Consider the following 12,951-nt stretch of genomic DNA (forward strand, 5'->3'; position numbering starts at 1 on the left):
CTGAACTGCCTTGCACTGTATTTATATTTACTTAAATCTCTGACCGTATATATTTTTATATAAATCTGACTGTACTGATATTGCACCATTTCTTGCCTCTCCTGAATTGTTATTGCATATTCTTCTTTTTTGTAAATTTGTAAATTATATGGTATAATTGGTTGTCATACTGTACACTTAACAGTAGATTTATATTTCATACTGTTCTTTTATTTTATATATTTTTTAATATTAACAATAAGCTAAGCGTCGTACTTTGAGAGCAAGGGTTAACCAAAGTCAAATTCCTCGCTTGTTTTACGCAAACGTGGCCAATAAAGCTGATTCTGATTCTGATATGTCCACCACGGTGCCCACAAGCATGTATCCCAGACCCACCTGGAGACTCTGCTGCTTCGTCCTCCATTTGATCAGAACGTTCTTGTAGAGGAGGCTTTTGGTCTGGTTCCACACCCCAGCGCCCCTTCTATAGGTGGGCTGCATGCTCTCCGCATCCCTCATCTGGATCACGAACGGGCGAGAGGTGGTCTCCCTAATGCTGGCCTCAGCTGCAACCAGAGATATCAGTTACTAGGTGTGATGATCAAGGGGTACGTTAAAAGACAGTGAATTAGAAAAAAAAAAGAAAATAAAAGATGAACAATGAAATAATGACAAATACATTGGAAAAACATTTTTGGGTGATCAGGGCCGGACTGTCCATCTGACCTTTGTTTTATTGGTATGACCAGCCCATAAAACAGGTATCGGATATCGGATCATTAAACAGCACATCTGCAAAATTATGAATAATTTGTTTTATCCATATTTAGCACACTGGGGGGCAAAGCAATTGCTTGGTATGAAACACAGCCCTGAAACTCCAAATGGGAATCAAATCATCCAGTCCAGTCATTCAACCTCATGAGTGAATTGTACGACCTCCACGCGCAACGACAGGGCGTCCACGGATCACTGGTGAACGCTCAGCGATGAGTCGGCATTGATAAGCACCGCTTATGGATTATTAGTTCAACTCCCCCCCGAAATAGACCAGAAAATAAGAAGTGGATGATCTCTCCCTCCGTCTGATGCAGCTGTGTGCTGCACATGCTAGCGAGGCACATGTAGGATCAGGCCTTCGATCTGATTTCTGTATTGTGTTGCTGTGTATGATTTGTCCGTCCTCCGTTATGAGGTTTGTGTTGTGCATGATCATGTTGTATCAGTAAGTTTGTGTGTATAGCACATTTCATATGGTATACACAGAAGACTCAATGCGCTTTTGGGACCAACATAGAAAAACACTACGAACCATAGGGTTGTTTATAGACATTAAGAGACAATACAATAAAAATTTTGTAGACATTCAAGTTAAAATGATAATAGTAGTAAAATGAAAAAAAAAGTCAACACGCCAATTTGGAAAGGCCTTACCTTCAAATAAAAGCTGAGGCAAATGAATAGGTTTTTAGACAGCTTTTAAATCAGTTCACTGATTCTGATCTTCTGATCTTAATTCAGAAGGTAGGGAATTACAGAGTGTAAGAGCATAGTGACTCAAAGCACCGTCCCACATCATCATTTCTGTAGTGTCTGATACAACATTCGCGACACACATGTTTGGTCTCCCAGAGATTGTTGTGGGCCAGTCTGGGCCAGAAGGCCAGGGTCGCTCTGCTGTCCTGGTCCAGCCCAGTAGGGGGCTGTCTGTATGTTTCACCAACACCACTCAACTCTAATTACTTTGGAGGCACTTTGTAAGATTCACTGGGTGTCTTCATTGTGATCGCTGGAGAAGAACTGTTGGGCATGTTGATCTGTGATGCAATATTAGATCCACATCATGTAAGCCTAACAATATGTTGAGTTCTGATGCATTATTCTGACAAGGACCAGCTGGCAATTCCCCGCACTAGACTTAAGACCTTTGGGGATAGGGCCTTTTGCGTGTTTCCACTCCAAAAGTCTCCACTCTGTGCAATCAGCCCCTCCCCCCACATCCGCTGTACCCCTTCCGTGGAGACTTTTAAAAAGCACATGAAAGCGCACCTCTTCTCTAACCCACACACCCACCCAGCGCCTTGCGCATTTGCACTCACTCACTCGCCTACACACACATCCTCACCTCCCACCCTTGTGAAGCGACCTTGAGTATCCTGAAAAGCGCTATATAAAATCTATTTATTAGGGGTCCTACGGAATCCGTAGGAAACCTATTGTATTCGTTAGTATTATTATTTTTATTCTGACTTTTTGGCTCCAAAAGTTATAAAAATTGGCAGGCTTATAGAACTCGTAGAGTTAGTTAAGGAATCAAAAGATGGGCCAAAATAACACATAGGTGGCGCTATAACAAGGTCTTGAAGTTCAGGACTTCAACAGGCTGCCATTACCACTAGGAAGGTGCAATTTGTATGAAACTTGGTATACATGCACCATTTGTCATGATGAACAACTTTCCCATTGCAACCCATATGGTCAGACCATTGGGATATAGTGCAGTGACCACAACTTGACCAAACACCCACACATTAACTCCTTTGGTGCTGAAAGTGGGAAAAGCTCCAAACTTGGCACACATGTACCAGGTCACTGTGGGACTATAGGGTGATCAAATAATAGCAATAAGGCAAAAGATGGCAGAGATATGTATTTTAAAGTGAAATACATGCATATGTATACAGCTCTACAACATGTTTAAACAGCTCCAACATTGCATCCAAAAGACCTAGGCCCAGCTGTTGAATGTGGCTATTAAGAGGAGATTCCATAGTATACCCATGCCAAATTTGAAGACTATATCTGAAAAAACAACCAAAAAACATTAGTTTGAAGTTCTCCCTTCTGAACCATGGCCTCTCTACAATGCAGGCTGGGCCTTAAAGGGGTACACACGTTATTTCGCAAACATCCGTTTGACAGTGGATTTTGACACTGTAGGCTTTAGAAACATGGTTGGTGATTGTTTTGATATGTTAACTGCCGGAAAACCAGTTTTTAAGGCATACCAATGCATATTACCATACCAACCAAGCTCACCATACCTCCACATAGGAAAGACTTATATTTCTCAAAATATACTCCAATCTGCCCTTGGCAGTCTACGGTCATACTGTCGGTCATACTGTCATATTGTCGTTCATACAGTCATACGGTCATACTTCCATACTGTCGTTCATACAGTCATACGGTCATACTGTCAGTTATACAGTCATACTGTCTGTCATACGGTCATACAGTTGGTCATACTGTCATACTGTCTGTCATACAGTTGGTCATACTATTATACTGTCGGTCATACTGCCATGTGAGAATGCCAAATCTCTTCTCACTGTCTCTCCCCTCACATCATATTTAATGTGGTATTTGGACTTCTGGAGCACTAGGGGGCAGAAGGTTAACCCCGCCTTGGCCAGGGAAGTTCCCCTTATTATTGGTATGGCCCAATCAGTCCACCTGGGACTTATTGGCTTATATAAGGGGAGTCTCATTTTGTGGCAGAGGGGGAAGGTGCTGGCTTGACAAGAGGCCAGTACTAGAGCACATGGTATATGTGGCGGCTAGGCTGATGGCTAGGCTGATGGCTAGGCTGATGGCTAGGCTGATGGCTAGGCTGATGGCTAGGCTGATGGCTAGGCTGATGGCTAGGCTGGTGGCTGTCATACCGTAGGACCCCGTTATTGTTGCTGGCAACTATATTTATTATTATTATTCTTTTATTATAGATCCATGACGTGTAGTGCTTTGATACATTATTAGACTATAGATGTAATAATGATCTATATCTAAGACCCATGTATCAACAACATGATACATCAGATTATAGATCCATAGAGCTATGATACATTATTAGATTATAGATCTAATAATGATCTATATCTAAGACCCATGTATCAACAACATGATACATCAGATTATAGATCCATAGAGCTATGATACATTATTAGATTATAGATCTAATAATGATCTATATCTAAGACCCATGTATCAACAACATCATACATCAGATTATAGATCCACAACACGTAGAGCTATGATACATTATTAGATTGAAGAGCCACAACACATACAGCTATGATGTATTATTTGATTATAGATCCACAACGAGTAGAGCTCAGACACATTTATTGATTATAGATCAAACACGTAAAGCTATGATACATTATTCGATTATATATCCACAACACGTAGAGCTGTGATGCATTATGCAATTATTGATCAATGACATGCCTAGAGCTGCATGCATTATTAGATTCTAGATGATCAACAACATGTCTAGCTCAGCATGCATTATTAGATTCTAGATCAACAACATGTCTAGCTCAGCATGCATTATTAGATTGTAAATCAACAACCACAGTATGATATCCGGTAACTGGCTGCTTAAGATCCATCATTAGATACGTCTCCACAGGCTGCGTCAACACCAAAGCAAAACAAAATCAAATGCTTAAAAAAAAGATAGTAATTACATGCCGATTCCACGACACTGTATTTCCTGTTATACACAATCATGATATAGCCAGTACGAGGACATTCAGTTTTCCCCACAGAAAGTGTAGTGACCCATACCAAACCAGAGGCATGCTGAAACACACAGACTGCCCCCATAGAGGTGCACTATAGGTGAGTTAATCACAATTGAACAAAATCTGATAAAGATTGTATTATATTGTTATTATATCTTCATGAACAGGGAACTGCGAGGTCGCAACGTCATCACTAGCAGCCAGCAGGCAGTAAGGCTTCACAACAGGGGGTTTACGGTTGAAAGGGTGATGAAATATAATATGATGTCCCAGAGCACCGTGTATTAATGGTTGACCCTGCAGTAATGATATATATTATAATAATGTACCAGAGCACTGTGTATAAATGATTAACCCTGCAGTAATATTATAATAATAATGTACCACTGAGTCACAGCAGGCAGAGATCACAACGCCGTGAATTAATGCTTGACTATGCAGTCATGATAATTAATAATAATAATAATAATAATAATAATAATGTATCAGAGCAGCGTGTATTAATGGTTGACCCTGCAGTAATGATATATATTATGATAATGTATCAGAGCAGCGTGTTTATGGTTGACCCTGCAGTGATGATTTATATAATCCTAATGTACCAGTCACAGCAGGCAGACATCACAACACCGCGTAATGATAGGTGACCCAGCAGGAATCATACATATGATAACATCACAACACCGTGTATGTATGAGTGACAGTGTAACCTCGATATATTTAATAAAGATACATATAATAAGGTCCCAGACACCACTCAGTCAACACTGCAGCTCCGCCTCAGACCCCTGTAGTGTGGTGTACCTGCACACCGACCATGATACAATAATGACTGGAATCACTGTACATCGTTATGATACATTATAACAATGGGTTGGATCACTGTGTGTTACTATGATATATTATAATAACGAGTTGAATCACTGTATAGTATTATGATACATAACAATGAGTGGGATCACTGTATATTATTATGATCCATTACAATAATGTAGGGTTCCTGTGAACCGCACGGCAGCAGGCTTCACGACACCACGACGGGTCGCGGTGCAGGAGATACTCACGTATAAAAGACATTAAGACATGTCTCCTCCGTGTCGTCCTCCGGTTGGTTTAATAATTCGTAACGTTTTTACGGTACCGCGAACGGGAGGCGCTCGGTGTTCGCGTCGCTACTTCCGCCTGTCAAACAAGTCCCGGGAGAACGCGGTTCCGTCCAATGACTGCTTGGGATGCTTTCGATGGCGAGAATTTGGGCCAATCAGAGCAAAAGCATCCAGCTGCAGCCCCGGAGCCGAACACTGTGGTGTGGCAGGTCGGCTTTTTTCGGCTTTTTTCGACGTTTTGCGTCAGTCGCTCAATAGCTGCCCGGGTCGAGTTGTAATTTTTATCTTGTTAAATGTCATTAAAATAATAATTAATAATAATTCATCTAATTTCATAAATAAATATGTTTTTCAACGTCAATTTTGCTTGTTAAATTTCAATAAAAATAATTAGAGAGAGGGGGGAGGGGGGAGGGAAACACACTTCAGTGACGTGTGGGGGAGACGGAGGGAGGGAGAGGGTTGGGGGAGACAAAAGGATGTGGCACGTCACTGTGACATGTTTCGAACCGAAACAGGAAGGCGCTGTGTCGAGTGTTTCGCCTATAATGAGGTTTACATGGCATGAGGGCTATGTAGGAACCTTCAGTCGCACTAGGTGGGAAGACCTCTCCTGGGCCGTCGCCTAGGAGGGGGGGGGTACCCTATACTGGTTTCCCTTCGGCCCCGGGGCTTAACCTGTGCTGGCCCTCCTGGTACGTGTTCCGAGATCCTCGGCTAAGCTCGGTGGAGGAAGACTCTGGTCTCTGTGTCCAACACAGGTCACTCGGTTGAGCCCCTACAGGCTAAATTTAAAAATGAGCATGCAGCCTACACCAGCATTGTGGCAAATCTCTCAACACGGACTCCTTTAGATCACCATATAGTGGGTACCATAGACCTCTGAAGAATAAGCCCCGCCTCCAAGCCTCCGGTTCCCTCGGTCAAATGTCTATGGGGAATAACACGGGGTTCATGAATGAACGTACATAAAACAAACTCTGTAGGCGGCGGAGAAGTAAAAGCTGCGTCACATTTTGAACTACACACATTTTCCATCTAGTTTCGACTGGGTTTTTGGATTGTCGGTGCCGTTAAAGAAGTAAACGATCATTAATGCTACTTTTAACGGCACCGAAAATCCAAAAACCCAGTTGAAACTAGATGAGAACGGTTGTAGTTGAAAACGTGACGCAGCTTTTACTTCTACGCCACCTACAGAGTTTGTTATGTACGATCATTCATAAACCCCGTGTTATCTCCCCGTAGACATTTGACCGAGGGAACCGGGAGCCTCGGAGGCGGGACTTATTCTTCAGAGTGTCTATTTGAAAAGAAAAACAACCAAAATGACAACACAAACACTTTATTAGAGTCTTCATACAACATGTCTGTGCGTGTGTGTGTGGCTGTACTCCTCCATCAGGTCTGACACAAGCGGCAGGGGGGAGGAGGAGCCTGGGGAGGCCGAGGGAGGCGGGACCTCGGCGTAGCGGAGGTAGTGCTGGAGGAGGCGGGGCACCGGGAGCTGCTGGACGGCCGCCGCCGTGCTCAGAGCCGGACGGCCCATGACCTCGCCGACCTTCAGCCTGCACAGGTGAGACAGACACGGGAGGGACTCTGACAGGGGGAGAGGAGGGGGGGGAGACGGAGGGAGGGAGAGGGGGAGACGGAGGGAGGAGGGAGGGAGGGAGAGGAGTGGGGGGGGAGACGGAGGGAAGGAGATGGGTGGGGGGGAGGGAGGGAGGGAGAGGGGGACAGGGAGGGAGGGAGAGGAGTGTGGGGGACGGAGGCAGAGGAGTGGGGGGAGGGAGGCAGAGGAGTGGGGGGAGGGAGGGAGAGGAGTGGGGGGGAGACGGAGGGAAGGAGACGGGTGGGGGGTGGAGGGAGGGGGGCAGGGAGGGAGGGAGAGGTGTGTGGGGGACAGAGGGAGAGGAGTGGGGGGGAGACGGAGGGAGGGAGAGGGGGAGAGGGGGAGACGGAGGGAGGGAGAGGGGGAGACGGAGGGAAGGAGACGGGTGGGGGGGGGGAGAGAGGGAGGGAGAGGGGAACAGGTTATCGAGGATCCACAACGGGACAGGAGTGGGAGTGTTTCATGACACTGTGGGTCCTCCTACCGTAACACGGGTGGGGCGACCAGGACCGCGCCTCCAGTCTGAGGTCCAGGACGCGCTTCAGCGGCGGACTCAGAGTGGACCAGTTCACAAACGCCAGAAGGTAGTTTAGCACATCGCCATCTGCCTCCTCCAGCCTGCCAAAACAACAACACCGCATTGCCAAAGGAAGAAACACTGCGGAGCTGGGTGTGTGGAAGAGACTGAGAGAGAGAGAAGAGATTGAACGACAATTGCAGGCAGATTTTTGTTTTTTTCGGACGTCTGCAACATAGGTCTGACTCAACTCTGTGCAGTGTGATCGAATGTGGCCCCAATATGATTTAGGCCCCATATATAATATACAGGCCTGGATCTGATTCATATCTCAGCCCTGTCCGCCAATGTCAACCCTCGGCAGAAAACATTGGATCTGAGCAACAACAACAAAAACAAAAGATCCTGATCCAGCCGTTCCAGCTCAGGAGAAGGTAGGCCATGCAGGGGACCTACATGTTGGGCTGCAGCAGCAGAGAGGGCTCCAGTCCGGCCCGCAGGAGCAGGGGCAGCCAGCAGGGGGCGCTGCGCACCGCGCCGAGGGCCACACACACCAGCCCCCGGAGCTCCTGTGGGCTCAGCACCGCTCCGGGGGCCCCGCTGCTCCCCTCCGGGGCCCCCGGACCAGGCATCCGTCGGTGCTGCAGTATCAGCTTCAACAGCTCCGTGTTCCCCAGGGCCAGGGCGTGCATCCAGGGGTCCTCGCTCAGGCGGGCCCCGGCGGCCACCAGCAACCCCACCGACTCACTGAGATTCAAGGAGATGCTTGTGTTAATTTTAGTAGCCTGGAAATCCAGAGCCACATCTAGGGAGCTGTAGGGTCTGGTGGCAACGAGTCGTGAAAACGGCCCGACTCGAGGGGGCGGCACCAAGCATGCATTTGAAAATATCCCTGCACGCAATTGGATAGCACTACGACCAATCAGAAGAATACAAGGGGTGACGTACCCAGACCAGCGGAGCTAACCAATAAGATAAGACTCTTGCCGTGTCCGATCGGTAAAACAGCAACGCTTTTGGCAAAGCAAGTGTTCTTGTTCAGGGGAGAGAAACGGGACTGGGCCTTACTGTACCGACACAGCGACATATTGTTTCTCTTCCTACTGTAAATGTAAGTCTCTTTGTATGAAAGCGTCTGCCGCGTATGCCCTGAATGTAAACGTAGGGTGCGGCGTACAGGCGCCTGCCCACACACCTGCAGCGCCGGTCGGGTGTGAGCGATAAGGCGAAGGCCAGCGGGGAGCTCAGCCCCAGGATGGGGGTGCAGTCCTGGGCGTCGGGGCTGTAGCCCTCCCTCAGCAGCAGGCCCACGCTCGGACTGGGCTTCCGCACGGCCATGTACAGCGGGCTGACCCGGCCCTCGCCGCGGTCGCAGGCGCGGTCCGTGACGGCGATCAGCCTCTCCAGGATCCTGGGGGAGGACATCACGGTCGTCGTGAAGGCACACTTCTAACTTCAGCTTAAGGCCACTACGGTTTATATACTACTGTTTAAGGCCTGGGCAATAAAACAATAAATGATCGTTTCGTGATAGACTTTTGATCAATATCAATATAAAACATGTTCAATATATATTGATAAGAGACCGGACCACCGAATCTAGCAGCTGGGTTTCTTACACAAACACGGTTCCATACTTCTTTACAATATTTGAGTGTTTTTCATTGTTGTGTCGACATTGGAGTATTTATCAATGAAGAACAGTGGAAGGTCGTATGAAGTGTTAAACAGAAGTGTTTAAATCCAGCATGGTAAAAATTCTTCTTTTTAGGTCATTCAAATTATCAATCGACATCGATTCAATATGATCAAGTTATATCGTGATATGTCTTTCAGCCATATCGCCCGGGCCTACTACTGTTACATTAGAATCAAATGATAAACCGTTACAACTCACAGGCCTCGTGTCGCCAAGGGCGCCAATCTTTTGGGGGTCATTTCTAGCGGTATACTACTGACCACGTGATATGTATTATTTCAGCAGTGCATAGTGCGTCGCGTTCTACGAGCCGCTTCCACCCAACACGACCTCCTGAAACCCCCAGAGAACCCTGGAGCCGAACGGGGCTCTGTACCGGCGGTGGCCGAACTCGGCGGCGGCGTGGATGGGCAGCTGGGGCCACTCGCTGCTGCAGGCCAGGTTGGGGTCCGCCCCGTGTTGCACCAGGACCTCCACGCAGCTCTCGTGGCCCTCCTGGGACGCCAGCATCAGCGGCGTGGCCAGGTCCGCGGCCTGGGCGTTGACGTTGGCCCCTACAGGGACAAGGGAGAACATGCTCAGTCCACACGCTCACACTCTCGCCGTCACGTCTGAGAGCCGGTGTCGGCGGCTTCCGCAGAAGACTCGAGACTCTGCGTGTTCGAGACTCTGCATTAGGGGGTGTAAATATTAATCGATTTGTATCGATTAATCGATTATACAGCCGACGATTCGATGCGTCCGCAAGATTATAAAACACATAAATATAATATATAAAAAATATTTTTAAATATTATTATTATTCTTTTTTTTTTTACAGTGAATAGGCTGATTGCCGTACTAGACCTGCACAGTGAGCACTAAAGTGTGTATAGAATACTGTTCCTGTATTCTCAATAAAAGGCAAATGATTCATTTTTGTTGTTGATTTATTTGATAGATATTCTATTAATAGATATAATGTAAAATATATTGAGTATCGAATCGTATCGCGTCGAATCGTATCACAGGGAATTCCGAAGTATCGAAAATAATCGAATCGTTGGCTTAAGAAATCGATATTGTATCGAATCTGTATCGAAAGGCTCCGAGGCGTTTGCTCACCTGCTTCAACGAGGGCCTCCAGGCACCTGCGGCGCCCGTACTGCGCCGCCACGAAGAGGGGCGTGATGTTGTGGTCGTCCCCCGCCTCCAGGTGAGCGACACCGACGAGAATACCTACAATCTCCCTGTAGCTCTGGCGGAGGGAACGGACACAAACACAGAAGGTCGGCTTGGCAGGGGTGGCAGGAGCTCAGGGGGGGGCGAGTGTAACCAGAAGGTTGCCGGTTCGATCCCCGGCTCCTCCTAGCGTCGAGGGTCGAGGTGTCCCTGAGCGAGACGCCCTCACTCTCTAACGGCTCCTGACCAGCTGGCCGTCGCTGTGTGGGGTCGACTCCGACTCCGCCGTCGGTGTGTGAATGTGTGCATGAACGGTTTGTAAGCCGCGTCGGACCGAAGCATCAGCTAACTGCCCTGACTATAAATACAAAAAATATATAAAAAAAATAATACAATAATACAAAAAATACATAAATACACACAACGGTGTGCATTAGACTCTGTGAGGCACCAGAGTCTAGTGATCGACCGATATATCGGCCGATATTTGTGTTTTTTACGTGCAGTTTTTTACGTGCATTGTGTCATTTTTATGATGTAAATGGAGGGAGCAAAAGCAGTATCGGCTCCAAATATCGGCTCAAGAAAATCGGTATAGGCGTTATCGGTCATCGGCTAAGGCTGATGGGGAAAAAAATCCATATGGGTCGAGTCTCTGTGTTTCACCGTCCTCACCTTGTAAACGGCGTGGTGGAGACAGGTCCATCGACAGGCCGTGTGCGTGCCGTTGACCTCTGCGCCTCTGCTGACCAACAACTGGACGACCTCTTTGTGCCCGCCGTCTACAGCTGGGGGAGAAACGCGAGGCAGCGGCTGATGTAGGTCGCTGTATGCAGCGGAGCGCCCCAACGGACCTCAATATCCCCGTCATTGGAGGTTTTTGTCATCTTTTAGTCGTATCCCCAGTGTTTCCCCTAGATTTTTTTTGTAGCAATGGTGCTGTGAGTTGGTAACCTAGCAACGCTAGGGGGGTCCGGGGGCATGCCCCCCCCCCCGGAAGAAAATTTTCTCCTTTAAATGGTTACTTCTGGTGAGATTTTTTTGGGAAAAATTTACAGATTGAGCTTCCAAATATGACATAACAACCAACAGGGTCAAGGTATCTGCTGAGACCAGATCATTGTGCAAATGTGCCTTGAACTTGGCAGAAACTAAGTTCATCAGAAGGAAACCCTTTGGTTTGCAGGGCGACCGGGGTTCAGGTCGTTCACGCACGTGATTACCACCGTCGTACCTTATCCCTGTTTACATGACCACCATGGTAACCGGGGGGGTTGGGGGGCAGCAGTGAGTGGGCTGTCACCTGCGTAGAGGGGACAGGAGAGGTCGTTGGTGGACTGGTCGATGTTGGCGTGGGCCTTCAGGAGGAGCCGCACCACCGCCAGGTGTCCCCGCTGCGCGGCCAGGAACAGAGCAGACTCCCCCTCGTGGGTCCGGGCGTTCACGTACGAGCGCAGACCGCAGGAGGAGCCGGCTGCAGACGCCCAGAACAACGGGGACTTTGGTTAGAGGGACTGCACTGCAGGGAACGTCCTACTATAATGGATTGAGAAAGGTTAGGGCACCTGTTATATGGGAACACAAGCAAACCGGTACAGCCACAGCCTCGCTGTAATGCGAGGTTTTACCGGCTTACCGCGACTTACCGGCTGCAGACACGATTTCGCGCACGCACTCCTTGCCGCCCGCCGCCGCGGCCTCGTGCAGCGCCGTCCAGCCGCGGTTGTCCCGGCTGTCAATCACGCAGCCCTCGGCGATCAGCCGGCGGACTCGCTCCCGGCAGCCCGAGCGCGCGGCCGCGGCCACGCTGGACACCGTGTCGCCGTAGCTCTCCGTGAAGTCCATCCAGGTCTCCCCCCCCCGCCCCCCCGCCGGAGTCCGAACTATCGTCAGAGTGATGGAGAGGAGAGGAGGAGAGGAGAGGAGCGTGACGCACAGAACGCGTGATGATACTAGTGGTGACGTCGTATGAGTGGCGTCATAGGGACGTCATAGCATGGACAATATGGTGCGTTCACATCGCTGGGAATTATGGGGAAAACATTTTCGCGACGTGGGAAGGTTCTCGCGAACGACACCTCATGACGCTCTGATGATTCTACTTACGTTCGGCAACTGAGGCCAGATTTTGTTAACAGAGTTGCCCAGTTGGTGACGTATGGTTTACTAGTGACGCGTGAACATGGCGGAACATGAACGTTTTACTCAATATGAAAGAATTAACCATCATATCACATATTTTACTATTGATTGACGTTGAAACCGTCTGTTGGCATCGACTTTGCTCAGTTTTAAACATTGTGTAATGGTAAACCAGCTCTAAATAAGGGCAAGTGTAGCCTTCC

The 12,951-nt window shown here is 48.1% G+C and overlaps 2 protein-coding genes across 2 annotated transcripts in view; both read right to left on the reverse strand.

Annotated features, from left to right (window-relative positions):
• The window catches only part of abca5 (ATP-binding cassette, sub-family A (ABC1), member 5), a 36,795-nt gene extending 31,101 nt beyond the window's left edge, over positions 1-5,694 (reverse strand). Inside the window, exons 1-2 of the mRNA XM_084475441.1 lie at positions 5,576-5,694; positions 379-548 (exon numbers count right to left, since the gene is read on the reverse strand). Coding sequence (XP_084331567.1) covers positions 379-548; positions 5,576-5,588 — 183 coding nt within the window. The 5' untranslated portion in view covers positions 5,589-5,694. The remainder of the gene's footprint in view (positions 1-378; positions 549-5,575) is intronic.
• A 1,258-nt stretch (positions 5,695-6,952) lies between these two features.
• Positions 6,953-12,488, reverse strand: asb3 (ankyrin repeat and SOCS box containing 3). Its single transcript, XM_084474865.1, has 9 exons — positions 12,253-12,488; positions 11,910-12,080; positions 11,282-11,394; positions 10,550-10,682; positions 9,822-9,999; positions 8,942-9,157; positions 8,203-8,493; positions 7,714-7,847; positions 6,953-7,216 (listed from the first exon to the last, which is right to left on the reverse strand). The coding sequence occupies exons 1-9, from the start codon at positions 12,449-12,451 to the stop codon at positions 6,975-6,977; spliced, it is 1,677 nt and encodes a 558-aa protein (XP_084330991.1). The 5' UTR covers positions 12,452-12,488; the 3' UTR covers positions 6,953-6,974.
• Positions 12,489-12,951: the final 463 nt, after the last annotated feature.

Source organism: Micromesistius poutassou (assembly GCF_964030765.1).
Source record: "Micromesistius poutassou genome assembly, chromosome: 11".
NCBI lineage: Eukaryota > Metazoa > Chordata > Actinopteri > Gadiformes > Gadidae > Micromesistius > Micromesistius poutassou.

Excerpts from the sequence above, each read along its gene's own strand:
- asb3 (XM_084474865.1), bottom strand. The coding sequence starts at position 12,451 with ATGGACTTCACGGAGAGCTACGGCGACACGGTGTCCAGCGTGGCCGCG. Across the intron at positions 12,081-12,252 it reads CGAAATCGTGTCTGCAGCCG|CCGGCTCCTCCTGCGGTCTG; the intron begins GTAAGTCGCGGT and ends GGGCGTCTGCAG. Across the intron at positions 8,494-8,941 it reads ACACCCGACCGGCGCTGCAG|TGAGTCGGTGGGGTTGCTGG; the intron begins GTGTGTGGGCAG and ends CTTGAATCTCAG.